Raw genomic sequence first — 20,781 nt, 5'->3', positions numbered from 1 at the left:
GGGACAAGGAGATGAAGATTTGGGCTTTCATGGGCTTCGGTTACAAGCTTCGCTATCAGGAATAAACAAAATCCACATTGTACGAAAGAGACTTAACTGACAAGTAGAGATGGTAATTTCAATAAGGACACGAAAGCAACATTTGCCGTGGGAGAATTATAATATGAGTAATCTGTCAATTAATCTCACTTCATTATGCGAGTCCTCAAACAGAAAGGGAAAGACACAGTGAAGTCCTTCTAGCACTCCCGGGCTGCGGCGGGAGACGCGGCCCCTCCCGTCACACAGCCCCTCTCCTTCCTCGGGCCCTCTGCTGTCCCCAGCTCTGGCTCCTTCTAACACGCCACCTTCTGCTCTCTTTCTTGTTCTGAAACAGACGCCCACGGCGGTGGCCTACGGGGCTCTGAGAGGAGAATGCATCAAGTCGTCAGCCAGCAGCCAGTTCGAGTGTTTTAGTATCAACATAAAATGAGATCAGGGTTTGACGCGCAAGTTGTAGAACAGAAACTGTGATTTCTAAAATGATTTATCTTCCTTTTAGAAGCCGAAATACGAACACATAGATTTTAGGGACTTAAAAAAATATATCATGGTATTTTTCCCATTTAACTATATCTACAGTTGACAAACATGCAAAATAATTTCCGAATCAAAGGCCTCTAGCAGAAACATTCAAATTAAAAACCAAGCATTTTAATCTAATTATTAGCCATAAAACTCTCCTTCCCCCAGAAACACCACCACCAGTTCCTTGCTGGGACACGGATGGCATTAACAGTGCTCAGCCCTCCCTTGTCAGCATCCGGGCATCTCCGGGTCAATCTAAGCAGGTAAATGTTACAGTTTCCCTTGCAGGAAATGACCCGACTTCTACTTGGCAAGGCACCGACCAGAAATACAGAGGGTAGGAAATGAGCCAGGAGAACATAATGGCTTGACTGAAAGGCTAACTAGATATCCAGTTGAGTGAGGATACTAAGGAAATGTAAAATTCCGGGAGAAAATGCTTTTCATCCTCTCCGAGTTACCAGCATGTATAGTAGAGGGAAGTAAAGAGTTGAGGAAGGTCAAACAGAACTGAACCTACATAAATGAGACTCCCTAGAACTAAAAACTAACAGAATAGTGGGCCAAAGAGGTGACTCCCATTTGAGTTTTATTTGTGGCTGCAAGCAACCTCCGAACTGAGAGGCTCATAAACTAGGGAACAGCTTCAATGCACTGAGGGATCAGCAATTTGCATAAAGAATATTATCAAAATATTTGCTAAGAGTTGTGTGTGTGTCATTGCTGAATTTGGTGTCAACAGTCAAGAAATAACCAAATATAATAAATAAGCCTCAAATATTTCCTTTTAACTATACCCACTTCTAAAAATTACAAAACATCTTTAACACAATCTTCTCTGCCATTCCTCAGATAGAAACTCAAAGACAGATAGAAACTCAAAACATCACTGTAATATTATACAAGATAATGAATTTTCCTTCAATGACTTAGTCTGTTCCAAAGTATTTCTGTCCAAAATGTGTTGGTGCAACAGGATGAACTTCAGTAGTTAAAATCGTGATGTCTGGAAACTCTTGAATGATTGATTTGGCACCTTCGAAAAATAAGAGGAAAAAAATTGTCATTGCAGGACTTTTTGGTAACATTGCAGTTCAAGAATGTTATAGTCAGTCTCTAGGTCTCATATTGACTAAAGACAGAGAGCAACGACCTTTGGATACCTGACCAGACTTGGATAATCTCGTATTAGCTTTTTTTTAATGTCTGATATCCGAAAAGCTTTGATAGTAGTCAGACTACATTCCCACCCACTCATCCATCAATCAATTCTTAAATCAAATTGTTTTCTATCCCAGATTTGAAAAATATACTCAGCTATAGCCACCTTTCCCCTGAAGAGTCTCTTTTGTTTTACTTGAAAGGCAACGGGAATAGAGAGGATACAGTTCTTTCTGAAAACAGGATCAAACATAAGATGGCTTTTCAACTGGAACACAGGTGCAAGGACTTCTTTCGTAGGTCAGAGCGAGCTTGCTTTGCAGGAGTTAGGACTCCAGACTTGGCAGGGCAGGGCAGGGACTAACTTAGTATCCCACTCAAACTAAAAAGCCATAGCTAGGCTGCCACAGAACGTGACTTTTTCATCTCTAATGTCAAGCAATAGTATACTCTTGTAATGTATACGATTAGACCCAATACACTTACTTTTCTACTCCCAAAGGCAGAAAACCCAATAATTATTTGATTATCTCAATGTTTGCAGTGGATGACCAAGCAAATCACCCTTTGTCACCAGCGACATTTGATCTACGGGTAATTTTTTAAAAATTATGAAACAGGAAAATAACCAATGGCCCACTGAGCGCAGGCCTCCCCAAGTGGACACACTGTAGCCTCTTCAGGGCTGGCCAAGGCTTGGGGCCTTTGGAAATGAGACCCCGTCCTAACTGGAAGCCACGTGTTTCTTTCTTTTCAATCATAAAACAAATGCAAATTCATTGTAGAACATTTGAAAAACAAAAAAAAAGCTTGAAAATAAAACAAATCACTTAGAACCCTACCATGTTGAGATAACCACTATGGTGTATTTCAGAATGAAAATTGAAACGACACTGTGCGTCTGTCTAGTCTCTCATGCTGGGACAGATTTATTAGGTTCCTTAAGTCCAAGTCTGACTTTAGTGGTTATAATAGTCACGGCTTGTGTTAGTCATCTCTCAACTGGCTGATGACACTCAACACTACTCTAATACTGCTATTTTTTTATTCTGCTCTTATATATTTACCGCATAGTTTTTTGATGTCATTAAATATTTTTAAAAATGATTTAAGTTAAATAATGTTACATCCTTTGAATATATATTTGTTTAACCATTTCATTATGGTAACTCGTTTACATACTTTCGAATTTTTTCTTACATAAATGCAAAGGAAAATCCTAAAAGCTGAATTTCTATGTGCATCTATGATTACTAGGATACTTTTGCAATTGTCCTAGATTGTATGGCAAAAAAGTAGGGTCTTAAATTAGGCTCACCTCCCTCAGGAAGTGAAAGAATATACAGTTCTATCACAGACCCTTTGAGCACTGCAAAGTTGACTTCAGTAAGACCACGGGGCCTGCTAGAACCTCGCCTTTGGGAGCAGCTGTCAGGCTCAGATGGAGAGCCAGGAGGAGGGACCGTTTGGCTATTTGCAGGCTCTACCCAAACAGGGCCACCAGGAAAACGAGCACGATCCCCTTCGTTGGGGTTAGTTCAGACTGTCCTATTTGTATCTAGACAACATCAGAATGGTGTAAAATATTATCAATAAGCTTAGAGATGACAAACGCACATCATAACTACTAAAACTAGACTCGGATTTACTGTGGATGCAAATAAACTTCATCAGGAGAAGAGGCTCGACAGATGCATACTCACCCACCCGGGGACCGTCCCCGGCCCCCATTACCGCCTCGCGCTGAACTTACCATGAGGTGTGGAGAACAGACTGAGCAGGATGATAACACTGGGCTGGACTCCATGTTCTAGAAGAACCTTTACAGCTTCAATTACAGTATTTCCAGTGCCTAAAATCAAACGACAAACAAATGCATCACCGACTTTAACATCTGTCTCAAAATGTCTTTGATGTTTCTTGAAGTAAAGGCAGTGTAGTGATCTGACAAAAGATGCCACTAGGGAAAGCTTCATTTGAAGGCACCTGTTCTTCACCAAGGACGTTATTTTCAACAATGAACACGACACGTACGCTTTTCAGTTTTCTAATGCACAAGCCCTAAATTCATCCAGTATTTGAGATGTCAAATTTAACACATGGCTTCCACCCCCAACCCCAGGAGATCATGCCGTGTGTGGATGTGACTAAGCTTTGGACACAGAACAGAAGAAGAGAAAATGTATCATCTGCAGAGGGGACAAATCCTTGAGAAAATGAGGCTGTAGCTCATTGGGCAGAGAGGGGATATATTTCAATATATTTTCAGTTTTACATGTTTTGCCTCATTAGATCCTTTGCTTCTATGTGTTCATTTTCAGAGAGAGGCGCTTTGGCACTAATAGAGCTTGGCTGATGTACACTCTGTTATCACAAAGTAAAAATCTCCAGTGAAGTGCCCAGGGCGACTCCAAATCTAAGTGACAAAAAACACATTTGGAAACAGTTTTTGCCTTCACTCAAGCCACTCACTGAGAATTGGATACATCAGAAGGACTTTTCTCCTGTAAATGTCTGGAGGGAACTTGGCATAATATACTTTTGCTCTCTGTGTCTCCTCATCACTCTGAATCAGGATCTTCCCAATCCGTATGGATCGACAGCAATCCCGTAGACCCTGCTCCATCGCCTCACCTTGAAGAAAGAAATAAAAAAGGCAAAAAGGGTGAGGGGGTGATCAAGTGAAAGAAAGCCCAAGAACAGGCCAAAGGACATTGTTGAGATGGAAGGAATTCTTACACTAACAGGTTTCCTTTTGAAATGTTCATATTTCATACTTCATGCAGGTCAACGAAGCTAGGTTACAGGCTGGGCAATGAAACTCTAGGATAAGCCAGTTTTATTGCTGGCCGTCACGCTTCCATAATTACAGGAAATTCAGTGTTTTGTTAAGCTGAGCTTTTACTCGTATTATTTTAAGAGAGCCTTCAAACCCAATAAACCTGTTACTTTCATCTGCAAAAATATAAAGGGTTATGGAAGAATGGGGCTACAGGCCGAAGGACCTCCTGTCAGACGCAGGCGGCGTCAGGGGACAGTGCTGAGCCCCAGCGTGGCTTCGGTGGCAGAGGCCTCACGGGCAAACAGTGAGAAACTACCACATTGTTCCCTCTCCCCGCAGAGGACATGGCCAGCAGCACCACCCCGAACCCGGTTTCTGAACACGGAAGTACTTTGGAGTGTGAGTTCTAAGGAAGTGTTGGCCAAAGGTCCTCAGGCCATATCAGAATTCTACTTGTACGATTATTTACTTAATAGTTTTCTTTAAATTGTTTATTTAGGGCAGGAACTGGACTAGAACAGAAGAAACTGTGCCTTAAAGGCTATCTACTTTGTCTTTATCAGCTTTAAAAGGTTGAACAACATCATCCTAAAAATCCCATCGCTGTTGAAGAGCTACAGTCTAATACAAAGGGTGCTTAGAGCTCCTGTTTGTTCACGAACTTCATAGTCAGAGGAAAAGAGGGAATGCTTATGTTTTAAAAAATACTCCATCTGTTTCCAGTGCAAGCAGTGGGGCTTCCACTGTACCGTGGATCCTGTGCAAAAAAAAGAATTAATTCATCAAGTAGCTGAATGGACATAATCGTCCCCATGTAACAGGTATGGCTCCTAATTACAGCCCCGTGGTTTTGCTGCACAGAGGCCGGTTGAGAAGGGTGGTCGGTTGCACTCAAACACAAATCTGGCATTTATAAGACCAGTAGTTGGAAATGACCGGGAGTGCTTTTGATACACGATTACATACTCCCCAAATATATTGAACAAGCCATTCAGTCCAGTTCCTGAGACGGCAGGACTGTTCAGCGCACATGCATGCGCATGAACACGCACGCGCGTGCACACACGGACACACAGACACACACAGAGCAGATATTCCCTCCAGACACGCATTCCCAGTCCTGCAGGTCTGAGTTGTGCCACAGTCCCTCGCCCTTCGAGCTGCTCTGTTCTCCCCGAGACAGCGCCTCCTCATCCTCCTATGCCCTCACTGCCCCCTGAATCTCTTTGAATGCTGGCTTGCCCATGGGGACAGGCACCAGGAAAGATGCTCTGTGGGCAAAATCAGCCAAACTCAGCAGCACACAGCCATGATTTCGAGGCACCACGAGAACAGACAAGACAGACGGTGAGATTCAAGCTAAGGATGGCTGTGAGCACGACAAACGAGACCGCCTCCCTCCGGGACAACAGCGACAGCTTCTACGCAGACAGACAGTCACGCCCTCGCGGACCTACCGCTTCTCATTATGCTGACACCGCAATTCCCCTTCTCAAATTTCACTCCTTCGTACTTGTACCCTGTTGAGGAAGAAAACCAAAGAACTTGTCTTTCATCACTGGCCAACTTGCTTATTTGATAATGTGCCTATGGTTTCACGCGGACGGGCACTGGGCGGCCCATGTCCGGAAACACCGTGTGACGTCTCAGGTTCCCTGTGAAAACACACAGACGCGTCAAGGTTTTCCATAGCTATTTCTTAATTCTTCATAAGAAACCCGTGGAGATAATTGATACATGTGGACTTCATCAAGCAGGAATAGGACACGTGGTAGTATGATCTTCACAAACACATTCATCAAACTGAACTCAGAGGAGAATGCTCTAAACCGCATAGCTTCGAACCGGCACCCTGCTGCGAGCCCCTCCCTCCATTCACGAACCTCCATTCTGCCTTAAAAAGCAGAAAAGAGACAGTGAAGTAGTTACCAAGATATATTCAACCCTTGGTTTCATCCTGAGCTTGTATTGGTTATGACGGTTATGACGCAGCAAGCTCAGCCCCCAATTTCCGTGAAGTGGACCTTTGAAAAGCACAGTTTCCATCGTTACTTAAAAAAACAAATCAGAATTTCGAATCCCTGCAATACGGATCTTTGGCTGCTTTCTATTTGAGCAAAACAAAGCAATTCTCCAGTTCTCATCGTTTGCGGTGGTTTTTCTTTGTTCTCATCCTTGTACCTGGAGTTTCAGGGCGGCCCACCCATTTGTTAATGCCTGTAGCTTCCCCACAGAGGGGGAGAGAAGCTGCCAGCAGTTCTTAACTCCATCCCGATGGGACCAGAAAGGCAACACCTGCATGCTGAAGAATACTGATTGACCTTTAACTTGAATCGACAAGCAAGCCATCAAGAAAAAGTCATTTACGTGAATTTCTTTACTAAACGTCTCTGGGTTTATTAAGTTGCTTAAAAGAACAGCTCCAACTAGACTCCTCAGCGTGCATACTGACTTACTGCTTTCTTTCCAGCCCCCCTCCAATTCTACCTGATTTTTTATGATGAAAATATAAGAGTAACAGCCCTGGTTACCTGTGGGGGTGGTGACCGTGCATTCTTTATATGGTAGCTGATTTAATCCCTCTTCCACAACAAGTCTGATCTAGAAAGTCAAAGAAAGAATAAGTTGAAAATCTGCGAAGAGTCTCCTGTTACCTGTTAGCCTCAGGAGCTGAATACGAGGCAAAACTAAGTAACCACCAGGCAAAGATTTAGCGTGTGGAGTAGGAAGGGGGCTCCGTCACGTGTCAGATTCAGAGACAGATCCAAATGCCGGGCTGCTTGCTGCTAGGTGTGCGGACTTGGTCAGAGACATGACTGCCAACAACAGGCTCAACCACCCCTTCTGATTCTCAGTCAGTCCAGGACAAGCACAGCGAGTGACAAGAGTCATGGTGACACCTCGGAAGTAATGCGCTCCTGATTACCCTGGAAACAGTGCCCAAAGGGCACTACTCTGCCTTGCCTAGTACTTTGGAATTGTTAACTTTGATTCTTTTTAACAAGGCCCATGATAATGCAAAGAAAGCCTGAAGCTCCTTAGGAGGAACTAAATGAAGAGATGAGGTCGAACCCATTTCCTGAGTTTGAATGCACTGGGGCATCTCAGCTGAAAACAGAACAAAAGGTTCCTCATGAGCTCAATGTGCGCTAGATAGAGAGGAAAGAACCCAGCAGACCTTCCAGAAACAGGCTCCAGAAACCAGGTGTGATGTTCCTTCCTCTGAACACCTGGACCCCGTTACGAAAATGGCGGTGCTGAGCTGGCCGTGCGCACGCTCTCCAGTCAATATGACATTATTGACTGAGAATCGGGATCAGCAGGGAGAAACGCCAGGCCCCACACTCCGGTATCACAACTCGATACCCTGTTCCATTAAGATGATCGATGCGCGATGGGCCAGCACTTTGTCAGCCCGCAGCGCTGCAGAGCGTCCAGGCCCCTCACGGATACTGTGCTTGTGAGTGTGCACGCGCACTCGCCTCTAACCACCACCTTCTGTGGACGTGACTGTTTCTGATGAGCAAATGACAAGGGAAGAAGAGGATCCTTTTCTTGAGAGAGCCTAGGTCCCCCCTAGTGACAGTCTTGTAGAGCGTCTTACCTCCTGCCCACCTTCTGCAACCCTGGGAAAGAAATCTGCATGTCTAAGCCTTATAGGACAATGTAAAACCATCAGGAGGGTGGCTAAATAGAGGACAGAGGGGCCCCAAGTATCCCCTCTGGTGACTTATGTCCTCGTCCTTATGATCTCATTTGACTCAGATATAGTGCCTGTCCTTTCAAGGGAGCATTTCACAACAACCACGATCCTAACCCCTACTTTCCATAGAAAAAGGGCATAAGGAAATCAGTGGAAAGAAAAGGGAACCATGTGCCGCCAGTGGACACCAAGGCCTCTGTCCTCACCGCAGCAGCCACTGACGCAAGCTCCTTCCTCCTGGAACTTGTTCCTTTGCTTTGATAGAAGCTTCACGAGAGAATGACCTATCACTCCGGGAATGTCAGTTACATTGATTTTGATGCAATCCAACAATTACTGCCCTTGCAAACTGAAATAATGTAAATAGAAGTGGCCCCTGAATCAGGAATACTTAAAGTTAAAAGTAGAATAGGAGTCGTGTACATTCTTTTGAAATACAGATTTTTCTCAGGGAAAATCTAAATGAACATTAATAAGCCACTTTTCTCTCCTTCCCAAACTAAATACTGACAATAGTATTTAGACAAACTCCACAAGGGAGGGGCCACGTCTGTATTCTGTATTCTGTATTCTATCTCCTCACCCTGCAATGCTGCCTGGTACAGTGCCTGACTTACAAGAATTCGACATGTATTTCGTACATGGATGAATGCTAACGACCACAGCAGAAAATGTGTCGACCTCATTCCAAGCACTGAGCACACTTAGATATGAACACAAGAATGAAACACAGTGCTTACCCTGAAGACAAGCCAATTTGCCCTGAGATCCTTTCAGATCACACTGGCTAAGCAGAATTGAGCTTGGTCAATCCTTAACAGAAAGTCCCTGAGAAAAGCATAGATAGTCCAACTTAATATTTCACGTGAGGAGGGTACAAGACAGTTATCTGTTTTTGTGCATTAGATGAATGTCATTCAGTACCTACTAGGTCTCCTTACATGTTTGGTTTTCTTTTAATGTACTTCACATTTGAGGGTTGCCCATGACCAGGTTAGAGGCAGTGGCACCTGAGAACTACAGAGAATGAGGTCACAGGCAACGCTCTGAGGTGAAAGGGATTGAGACAAACGCTTCAATGCAAGAATGGAAATAACGCGTCAGAAGTCTAGCCACATGATGGTTACTTGGCACAATCTCTCTCTCACCCCTAGAATGCTCTAAATCAAAAAGTCCCTTTGCCTGCAATGTCTCTATCACTAGGAACAGTAACAAAATGAAAATGAAAAGCCTCCACCTACCAAACGATCCGCAGAAAACATGAAGTCACCTCTACTGGCTGTCCTAAAAAAAAAAAAAGGAGTACAAGTTTTAGTGTAGATTCGAGCCTTAAGGTAAAATATCACTTAATGCACATAAATAGACTGATATTAAGACGTATCATATACTAAAAGCTTAAAACTTTACATGTACAGACTCTTACTGAGGCAAGACATTTTTCACTAGGATACAGGAACCTAAATGGAATGACTCAGTAAATATTATTGAAAATACTCATTTGATGTCGATATTCGAGATATCAATCTCAGTCTCCTCTGAGCTGCCGGAGCAAGCCCCTGACTCCATGTAAGAGCAAAACTTTGCAGTAAGAAAGTTGGTTTCTCCCTCCGTTTCACCAAGAGAAGTAACCCATCGACTTGGTCTCTAATCCTTTTTGGAATTGTTGTGGTGCGGTTAAATTTGAGACCCACGGATCCAACTGAGATTAATTATGAGCCTTTATTAGCTGGCTGGCGACTGACTCTCCCCACAAGAGAATCAGCCTCGAGCATCTAGAAGGAATAGCTTAAAAAGCCTGAAAACCCCCTCCAGCAAGCAAGCAGGTTTACAGAAGCAGAGGCTGGCCATTAACATATCTTAACGCAGGATAAGGACACCCTTAACAGTAGCATATCTTTGCACAGAATATCTCCTAGAACTGCACCCTGTTTAACATTAAACAATGGAAGCAGAAGTTGGCCATTTGAAAATTTTCTACCCTTAACAGATTGAGAATGGTACACGCCAATAAGTCCCATGCCACTGCTTTTAAGAGTTGATAACCCAATTTCTAAGACCTCTTTCCCAAAATATTGACTGATAATTTGTTCCTTTTGCCTGTTTTTCAATCAAATCTTTTGTTCCCTAGATCTTTCTGCTACTTTCCCATATATTCCTTTCTGATCAATACTTTCATATCCTGAGGAACCCAAGTGACTACAATCTGGGGTTGCACCTACCCACAAGTTGTTAAGCAGCCAAAAAGGGAGTGTTAATGCTGACTTTTTTCTTTTACATAAAAATCTTTCTCCAGTTAGAGTGAAGTGATTCACCCGAACAGGCTAATGTACCTAACAATCCCCATCTGCCTCTCCGCAGCCGACCAAAGGCAGACCCAAGAGCATCCAGGTGGCACGTGCAAGGATATGGCATCGCAGTACACCCTTCATCATGGCTTTTTTTTTCAAGCTGCATTTACTTTCTTTGACAAGGAAAAACAATGAAATCTTCCGGATATAAATGGCATTAGGGCTCTTAGAGTGACCAGTCCTGTCATATTACGGATATTCATGAAACCCAGGGCAAACCATAACAGACTACATATGTTTGAGCGTAGCTTTTAGTTGAAAGTTTTCCATTAGCCCTCCTTAGGAGTCAGAGCTGCACAGGAGTTACCGGAGGGAGGAGGCAAGAGAATTCAAATGTTAATCAAGCCGCAATCAGAGGCTGCGCCTGCTGACCAGTCCTGCAGCTCGGGGGACCCTGCGGAACAAAGGGCGGTTCTGCAGGGGTTGCCGACAGCCCACCCCCACACCTGTGCAGGGGAACAGGAACCACGAGCCGCTCCCAGTGGCTAAAACCCCGGGGAAGCTGAGGATTGAGGCTGGGGGCTGCAGCAGGCCACAGCCCCGCCTTGTCACAGCATGTGCTCTTCCCCTTCGTCACTGTGTCCAGATCGCGGAGATGGGGAACGAAGGCTTTATACGATCCCCGAACGCTCAGCCCCCTACTCGCCCTCTTTCCACGTCTCTCTCAGTCCCTCTCACTGTCTCTCTGACTGTCCCTGTCACTCCCTGCGTCTGAGCGGAGACCACGCTCTGTGGACTGTTTCCCTTTTTCTAACAAACCTTCCCTTTGACTCTAACTTTGGTGCCTGTGTTTCGCTGCAGGGCTGGGTCTACCCCCAACGCTCGGGGACATTTGCCTGTCCCTGTCCTGTAGAGCAGGTTTTACAATGCAGACTCTGCTGAAGATAATGGAGGAATGTAGCCTGTTAAGCATCAGATACAGAGCTCTGCTCTTTTCTCTCTGCTTTGGGGATGAGTCCCCCTCTCACAGTCCCAAGCTGTCTCAGACCTCTCTTTCTGTTCCTGACCACCTGGCCATCATCACGCAGATCCGGCCACTATGCCACCAGAAGGTGAACAAGTCAGATTCCTGGAGCTCGCCCAAAAGCTGACCCTCAGCATGGCCCACAGCCCCGAACGCCTTACACATGAATATGGTCATTTTTGCCCTTAAAAGCCCTGAATTTGAAGTCACTGGGGAGTCCGGGCCCATCTGCCTGGCTTAGTGCTTGCAAATAAAGCAGTTCCAAGTTCCCCAGAGCTGAGCCGTCGCCCCGGGGCGTGGGGGTGCAGGTGGGGGTGGGGGAGGCCGGGCTCTTCCTGCTCGGCACCAGCGCCCTTTACCTCCGCCAAAGAATCTACAACGTACTTGTCAAGGAAGAAAAAGTCGGCGGACTGCAAAAAATAAAAATGCTGGCGCCTACTGCCGCACCAGTAAAGAAAAGTCTGAATTTATCTTAAAAAATATCCAGTAACGTATCTTGGGAACGACATCTGAAATATTTGTTTTTGATTTCTGGACAGTTATACATAAATTTGTCATGTAGAAAAGTTATGTTAGGTTATGTGATTAGAGTTGACAAGATCTGTTGTTTTATTTTTGGAATCGGACATTTTTAACACCTTTCACACATTCACCCAAAATATTAGCTTCAGGTAACTTTTGCATAATAAGCACCTGCTCTACATTCCAAAAAAGATACACACTCTGAGAACCTAATATGAACTGTCATCTTTTGATAGCTTATTTGATTTCCAATGAAAGCATTCGCTGCTCCAAGTCACCCCACTACAAACAGTAATTACTAACCTATCTCCTGCTGTTTCAGACACACTTCAGATCCATACTGTTTACTTCAAATCGGTTTCGAAATTAAATACAGCTAGATTACAATAATTTGGTCGCGTTTTTGAAAAAGCAACAGCGGTCTTCACTATCCACATCGAAATCCATAACACTGTTCACACTAGCGTTTCCTAAAGCAGGTATTTACTTGATAGATCAATCGAGTTCCACATATTCTCTGAGCCCTTCCTTTAGGCCCACCATTGGACTAAATTTTTTGTTAAGAAAGGTGTTTGAATGTAAACCAGGCCCTGGGTTTTATTCATGCCACACGCTGTTGCAAATCATAACTCTATTCTCTTGTCTCAAAATAACTGTTAAAAAAAAAGTCTCTCATACTAGGAACAAAGTTCTGAAAGGCATTTTAATCATCCCACATAAAATCTCATGCAAAATTATTAAAAAGCAATAAATACACTGGTACATATCCCTGGAATATTCTAAAACATATCCAAGGGTCCAAATATCAAATATTTAAACAGTGAGATCCAGGCACTCATAATTCAGAACACGGACATCTAATTAATGGTAAGCTGGGCATCTTTTGAATTGTACAACCTCCAAACAGGATTAACAATGCAGACCTAACCATATCCGAGAATATACTTTTCTCCACAGTCCCCACAAATATGTCACATTTCTGTAGCAACGAAATGAAAGCCCAAGGTAGCCATTTTTAAAAATGACCTTCACACTTTAACAACAAAAAAATGAGGATCATACAAAAGCTAAGTCATCATTTTAGTGTGGACTTGGTAAACCTAAGTTCGTACAGGTCTAGCAAACAGAGCAATAGGCTCAGGTTTGTTTGTTTGTTTGTTTGTTTTTGTCATTCGCTGACTTTCCCCATACTTAGGACAGTCTGTAAACCATTTTAAAATTCCCAGAGAGCCTTGAGCAATATTTAAAAACATAGCAACCCCAAACCATGATGAAAATTTGACTCTCACTGATCTTTCTTTCAAAAAGCTAACAGGTATTTACTTATCACCCACACGATATAGAAATATGAGGAAAGCTTTATACTGTTAAAAAATTTAGAGTTTGACTAAAGATCCTTCTTACTAGGCCTCAGCGTTGCTGCGGCTGCTACAGGGATTCCCTAGTTCTGAGAAGATACTGTTGGCTTTAAATAGCCAAATATTTCTCCACCAAAATGGGTTTATTGGGAACAACAAACAATTGCAATTTGGAACATGCTGAGTAAGGGTGAACCACGGCAAGTCCAGAGAACAAAGAGGAGGAACTTTTATTTTTAGAAAAAGGGGGAGTTCAGAGGGGCTGTTATAAACAAAAAGTCTATGGGTGGAATTGGGAATTCAAAGTGTAGTGACTTTTCCGTGGCTGAGTTGTGACCAGAGAGAATAGTCCTCCCTAACGGAGTAGTAGACTAGAGAACATCTTCCTGTTTGGGGTAACTGAGGACAAGGGCGGGCGGGAGAGCCCGCTACAGACTGTCCCAACTCCAACATAAATGGGGCTTGTCTATTAATCCTCACAACATCCTCCCCTGGGACAATTACAACTTCAGTTTCCACAGCAGAAACTTCCATTTGATCACTCTGCTTCTTCTCTCTATTAAGAATAAACTTGACAACCCCCCCTTGTTTTTTTTTACAAATATCATTTATTTTAACAACTCTATGTGTATGTGTATGTGTGTGTGTGCACGCACACACACCAAGTGTACAAAGATTTATTTTTTTTCCTAAAGAGATCTGAAAGTTCCAGCAGGTGGCTAATATTGTACATACGTTACCACCTTCTTTCCCAATGGTCACCGTTCATTAAAAGTCCACTCGGTGCCAAGTATTTAGCACTTTTGGTGCATGACTTCATGTAATCCTCACAGAATCCTAAGAGGAAGATTCCATCATTACCACGACTTAACTGATGAAAATGGGGAGGCTCACAGAGGTGAAGTCTTTCAAGTTTCTTCCCAGCCTGCAGCTCTTGTTCCAAGTCCCTGAGTAAAGCCTTTATTTATTTTGCTTCAATAAGGGAATGTTTACGAAAAGGTAATCAGGTTTTCGATATGTTTTTATAATTTTTCTCTCCCTGCGAATCATCATGGCATGTACATACAATGCAAATGATAAAATAAAGAGCCTGGCAGGCACATAAAACATCAGAAAATGATTAAATCTCAACCTCTGCCCCATAACTTAACCCAATTTAATGTAATCACGTCCCAGTAGCACTGAATTAGCTGTCTCTTCGAAGGATGAGGATTATACACAAGGACTGTTTTCAGCATTTGGTGTCGGAGAAGTCAGGGCCGGGCACAGGGTTGCCAGATTTAGCAAATAAAAATACAGGACACCTAGTTAAATTTGTATTTCAGAAATGCGTCCCATGCAATGTTTAGGATATAGTTATATGAGAAAAGTATATTTGAATTCGTGTTTAACTGGGTGTCCTGTATTTTACCTGTTGACCTAAGGAAAGGAGAAAGAACTGGATGGACTCAAATTCAGCTCTAAATTGTTTTTACTTGTTTCTTTTTTTTCAAGCAACAAGATAAAGGAAAATGGATCATAAAAGCTTTTCTAGCAGGTTTAAAGCAAAGAAATGTTTCATTTAAAGTTAATGTTTAGTGAAAACTCTGAACACATAATAAACTTTCCACAGCTACTTTGTTCTTATGTGATCAGAAATAATAAATAGCTCCATGGCTGGTCATGGTATGTAGAAGATTTATAAATGGTTTTCCTTCTTCCTTCCCACTCAGAAAAACAAATGCCCAATGAAGTACCTGGAGCAAACCTAAGCTGAAGTGAAAGTTGAATAAAATAGCTTTTACTACCTGCCAGATGCAAGTCGACAATGCTGCGGCTCTCTAGTTCCGTCTTTAAAAGCTCATAAAATAGTGTCATTAATTATTTACTAGCACCTCAGAGCAGAGCTCAATGCAAACATTCAAAGTCAGGTAGAAAAAGAAGCGAAAGTATCATTTTCCCTTAGAACCCAGGTCTCAGTCATTCTGAAGTTTATCTATTTGCTTTTTATAATGATCGCAACAGTAATGCCACTACGTGTCAGGTACTGTGACAGGCCAGACATTATTTTTGTCTTCCTGGAGTCCAGATGAGTTGGCGACACATCACTCGAATCAAGATTCTAGCAGGAGTGCGACTTCCTCGCCTTGGCTTGAGAGTCAGTTTGAAAATAAATTCACGTGGAAACCGCAGGGAACCAAAAACGTGCTCGCTGTTTTAAGCAACTTGCAGCTGACAGACTGTCCTGTGGGGCACGTTTTGCTTTTGTACATTTGAAGGGAAAGTTCCGAGACCTGTCCGGTCTCGGGCAGTACCAGGCCAGGCTCTCTAGGGGCTGCGATAGGGGCATGTGGTCCCTGGCTCGGCCCACTCACCGGGCCTGAAGGCAGTTGATTCCCACTGCAGGGGGCAGTGGCCCGAGTGCAGCATGACCACCAAGGTGTTTGTCAAGCGACAAAGGTGCTCAGGCTCCATCCAAGGGACGACAGGACCGAAACTGAGAAGAGAAAGACTCCCCAAGCGATTCGGATGCACGGCAAAAACATCGTGTCACCTAGTCAGATGAGCCAAATCCCACTAGCTGCACTCATGGGGGGGGGCCGCGGGGATGTTCATGCATCCTGGGGTTTATTTTCTCCCCTCCAGGGAACTAAGAAAAGGTCACAAGACTAAATGTGCTCTTTCTTCAGTGCTACTTCATGGATGAAAATAGCTAAGATTCCTCAACTCTCACCCAAGTTTCGTCCTGAGACCACATCTTTAAGAAAATATGCCAGACACATGCACATGTTCCGCAGCTCATGAAACAGCTTTCCTTCAATGTTTCTGGAAAAAAACCAAAAACCTGGGAAAGGAAGATGATCTTTTAAATCCACTGCATTGCCTTAAATATGAGGGTCATGAATCATGTTGAAGGGAAAAGTACATTACACTCAGATGTCGCTGGGTTTAGAATGTAGAGGAGGCAGGAAGGGGTGCGTGTGTGGTTTCATCCACTGCGACGACAGAACCTGGAAAGGAACGACGTCATTTCTCTTCTGGAATTCATCAGTGACCCCTGTGTGACTGAGTCAATCACGTGACCAGGGACGTTTTTAGATTACTGCACTCTCAATGAGAAAACTGTCTCCTGAAATTCCAATCATATAACCAACATATCATGTTGCAAATACTGTACATTTCAAAAACTAAAGACATCTGACAGCAGTCCGATGTTCTTGATCTTGCTTTATACGGTCACAGGAACACGCAGCCCTGCCGGCCCAAAGCCCTGAGTAAGATGGGGTGCGATCAAGGGGTGGTTCCTCCACGACCAGACCTACGGAGACGTCATTCCGCTCACCAGAGGTGCCCTATGCGAGACCCCTAAATGAGATGCAGCAGGTCTTGTTTGTGCAAGGGGATGCCAACTTTCAAAGATAAAAGCAAAAGAGGCCTCTGCTGACAGATTCAATGAACAAAAACAAAATTAAAACAGTCTCCAGTCTAAATAACTAAATTGTCAAAATTTGTAGCGAATCCTTCCATACTATTTGGTAGCAGGACAAAAATTACCTAGAATCTCTCAGCGTTGCATTTTAAAATAAGAGAGTTGTATGTACAGTTTAATTCCTTTTACTGTCTCCCGAAAGCTCAAGAAACCAGCACTTATGGGTACCATCAGAACCATCCACACACGAAGGCTTGAAACGCTGTAAGTGTGCATAGCTGTTCACCGTTTATAACAAATGTTCAGACAGTAAAGTATCTTGTTGTAGCCTCGGCCCAGAGCTCTATGAGACGCTACCAACGTCCTCAGTTTACAAATGATAAAGTTGAAGCACAGAGAAGCTAAACATCTTCCTAAAATCACTGTAGATCCCGCTGTCTCCCTCCAAACTTGGGGGGAAAAATATTTCACTTACACCCAGGTGTACTATACAACCTAGGCTTTTCTGATTAACACAGTAGAATCAGGTACTGGTCTTTCCATATATGAATACTGAATGCCATGCCCTCGCCAAGTTCTACAGCGATGGTTCCCACTTACATGGTCATGAAGACCCTTCTGTACATCCTAATGAAATCTAAGGAATCCTCACCCCATAAAAAAAGAACACACACAAATGTTCACAGCAGCATTATTCATAATAGCCAGAGTAGAAACCACCCAAATGTCCACCACCTGAATGTCATTCAGTCAAAAAAGGCATGGTGTACTGATGGAATGTGGAGGACCCGCAAAAACATGTTAAATGAAAAAAGAAACACATCACAAGAAACCACATGTTGTACAAGTCCCTTTATACGAAATGTCCAGAATAGGCAAATCTATAGAGACAGGGAGTAGATTAGTGGTTGTCTGGGGCTTTGGGTGGGTTGGGGGCAAATGGGAATGACTGCTCATGAGTATGGGGTTTCTTGTTGGGGTGATGAAAATGTTCCAAAATGGATTGTAGCGATGCTTGCACACTTAGGAACATACCTAAAACCCACTGAATTGTACCCTTTAAACAGTGTATTGTATGCTTTGTGAATTATATGTCAGTGAAGATGTTATTTTAAAAACAAGCATTAAAAAATGCACATAAAAAAATAACATTTGCCAGCTAATTTCTGAAGGTTCATGAAAGCCCATTACACGTGCGGTGGGGTCCAAGACTCAAGGTCAATAACTCCTGCTCTAGAGAAACAAGAATCATCATCCTGTTTTCTTTGTTTTACAGATAAGTTTTATTTCAGCTCACCCCACCACTGCTACCAGGCCTATACCGCCCACGTTTGAAGATCACATGATTACGGTGGTTTTCAATATAGAGTCCTTAAAAACAGTTAAATAGTATAGTTTCATGACAATAACTTTTGCGAGCTTTAAAAAGGATCTTGAGTAACTATTATTTGTAAGGCATGGCTGGAATTCAAAATGTAAAAGATACAGTTTCTGTTCTCAAGGAGCTTAAAATCTAATGGTTGGCGAAAGATAGAAAGATCGACACAAATACCAACATACAAAATAAAAGGTGAATCTTGCATTGAAAAGGCCAAGAAAAATGGCAGAAACGGAAGAGTGATCAAAGGAAAGCTTCTTGGCAGAGGTGGACATCTAATGCTGGCTTTCACCTTGAGGAATAGGTGCGATTCGAACACGCAGAGGAGTAAAGAGAATTCCAGATGGGATAAGGAGCAGGCGGCCCTTCCAAATCGTTCCTGGGAACCGCGAGGAGGGTCCTGGTTGTGACGCTAAGGGTCCTGGCCTCGGTTTGGGGCCCTGCGAAGCCACGGCAAGCTGCCGGTCAGAGTGGTGTGCTAATAGGGTTGTGGCTGCAAGTGGGAGAGAGGAAACTTGGAGCAGGGACACAAATCGGGGACCTAGTACAACGGTGTGAAGAAAAAGTTACTAGTCTGATTTCGCCAGTGGTGTCGTGACCCAGTAGCTATTTAGAAGGATCGAGGCACCCACTGGAAAGTTAGAAGCCACTCATTTAAAGTCCTGCCAATGGAGAAGGCGGCCGTAGCTCATCGTGGTACACACGTGCCTTGAAAAACGCCATGTACAGCATGAGCTTTGAGATTTTAATTTAGCGTTTAAGGTGAAGGTCTGGCTACGCTGGCTTGTGGGATGGGGAGGGGCGCCGAACGCCGTGTTAAAGCGCAGCGGACGCCGCTGACAGTGACGTTCTCCGGGTGACAGCGAACAGTGCTGAGGAGTTGGACGGTGAACGTGCACGTGACTAAGTCAACCTACGCTCGCAACCTCAGACACTGCAGACGAAATGACACGCCCGCGACAGCGAGCACGGCGGGGTCGGATGCGCTGCTGGGCCCATTTTGTCGCCACCGCTCTATTTGTTTGTGGCCTGAGGTGCCTGGACGTGGCGTGTAACCTTGGGCGGCAACCGCGCCTGGGCCACGGGTCCAGCGTGGCGCGTGCGCCCCCGGGGACAGCGTTCCTCGCCGCTCCGGGGGGCCGAGAGGAAGCGGGACGCTACCGAGAGGGTGCGTCGCGAGCACAAAGCGACCGTCAGCGCGGGGTCGGGGAAGGACGGCTGGCGGGGCGGGCCACGTGCCACTCCCCTTCCCAGACCAGGCCCGACGGGCCACGGCCCTCGCGCCCCGCGGGGACCTCCGGCCCCCCGCCCGCCCGCGGCCCCGCTCACTTGTCGCGGATGATGGTCTGCAGCTCCCGGATCTGCTCGTTCATGGGCAGCAGCTTGAGCTGAGCGCCGATCTGCCAGGACACCTCGCAGTCCCCGAGGCTGCTGTCTGCGCTGCGGCCGGCGGCGCCGCAGGCCTGAGGGGCGCCCTCGGCGGCCGCGTCGCCGTGGGCGTGCCCCGGGAGGAGGCTGGGCTTGGTCCCCGAGGCGCCGCCGCCGCCGGCATGATCCGCGATCTCGTCGCCAGGTCGCGGCGGCTCGGCGCTCGGGGTCGAGGCAGAGTTTACTTTCTGGTTGTGACAGGGCATGGAGTCCGCGCAGCGCAACCCCGTGGCCATGCGCCGGACGCCGGCTGTCCCCGCAGCTACGGACCCCACGGACAAAGGACAGCAGGGACCGCTGCTCGCGTGCCGTCCCGCGGAACCTCCGACCCGCGCTGCCCTCTCACCCCGAGGTCCTGGGCGGCTCCGTGTCACCGCCGCCGCCCGCCCCGCCCCCGGGCCCCGGCCCCGCCCACGCACCCCATTGGCTCCCGCCCCTGCCACTCCGCCGCGCGCGGCTCCTTAACCCGTTCGCGCCCCGCGTGGCGGGACCGTCTTCCGGGACAGCGCGCGTGCGGAGCCGGGAAAGGCTGGGGTGCACGCTGCGACCTGACCGACTGCGCACGGAGCACCCCGCCTTTCCCACTTCTGTCCGCGTCCCTGGGTTCCATCTCACACGTCGCGAACAGGAACCTGAAACGCAGGCCGTGGGAACCGGCCCTTGAGCCAGCTCGACAGCGCTTCCGTACACGCCGATGTCGAAAAGTCCTGCCTGCACGCGCTTCGCTCGAGCTTTTGTACTGAGTCCGTACAGTAACAAACAAAAGTGCCTTTCTAACTCTTTAAAAGAAATCAAGGGGCAGAGGATGTGAAATGCCGTCGGCATCGCCATGGTAACCGCACGGCGTCGGGCCCAGCCCATAGACAGAAGAGAAGGCGTAGCGGTCAAGCACACCTGGGAAGGCGCGGCCGGCGCGGCGTAGTTTAAGTTCCTCATTTGGTCACACGGACAAACTGAAGCTGCTATTACTGCAAATAACGGCAGCAACAAACCCACTGCATGTATCAATAGAAATCCTTCACATTCATCTGCATAGTGTCTTTGCCAAACACTTTTATGCCGGTTATCTCATTCAGCATGGTGAAGTGCTTAAGCCCAGTATGATAATTCCTGTTCCACGGTGAGAAAATCGAGACCTATGAATCCAATTCACAGTTACAT

At 45.4% G+C, this 20,781-nt stretch overlaps 1 protein-coding gene across 1 annotated transcript; it reads right to left on the bottom strand.

The window, feature by feature from the left end:
* Window positions 1–671: 671 nt before the first annotated feature.
* UPRT (uracil phosphoribosyltransferase homolog) lies at window positions 672–19,994 on the bottom strand. Its single transcript, XM_016130748.2, has 7 exons — window positions 19,522–19,994; window positions 9,455–9,497; window positions 7,042–7,111; window positions 5,968–6,030; window positions 4,201–4,362; window positions 3,482–3,580; window positions 672–1,603 (listed from the first exon to the last, which is right to left on the bottom strand). Exons 1-7 carry the CDS (start codon window positions 19,854–19,856, stop codon window positions 1,497–1,499), a joined length of 879 nt encoding a protein of 292 aa, XP_015986234.1. The 5' UTR covers window positions 19,857–19,994; the 3' UTR covers window positions 672–1,496.
* Window positions 19,995–20,781: the final 787 nt, after the last annotated feature.

The sequence above is a fragment of the Rousettus aegyptiacus genome, unplaced genomic scaffold (assembly GCF_014176215.1).
Source record: "Rousettus aegyptiacus isolate mRouAeg1 unplaced genomic scaffold, mRouAeg1.p scaffold_m13_p_9, whole genome shotgun sequence".
In the NCBI taxonomy this organism is placed as follows: domain Eukaryota; kingdom Metazoa; phylum Chordata; class Mammalia; order Chiroptera; family Pteropodidae; genus Rousettus; species Rousettus aegyptiacus.
The sequence above is the reverse complement of the archived record's forward strand: the minus strand, read 5'-3'. Positions and strand labels throughout refer to the sequence as shown.

What these genes read in the sequence shown, in the direction of transcription:
- UPRT (XM_016130748.2), bottom strand. Translation starts at nt 19,856, where the DNA reads ATGGCCACGGGGTTGCGCTGCGCGGACTCCATGCCCTGTCACAACCAG. An exon ending in CAGACCATCATCCGCGACAA is followed by an intron (nt 9,498 to 19,521) that starts GTGAGCGGGGCC and finishes TTTTTTTTTTAG; the next exon opens with GACAGCCAGTAGAGGTGACT. An exon ending in TCTGATGTATCCAATTCTCA is followed by an intron (nt 3,581 to 4,200) that starts GTGAGTGGCTTG and finishes GTTTGATTTTAG; the next exon opens with GCACTGGAAATACTGTAATT.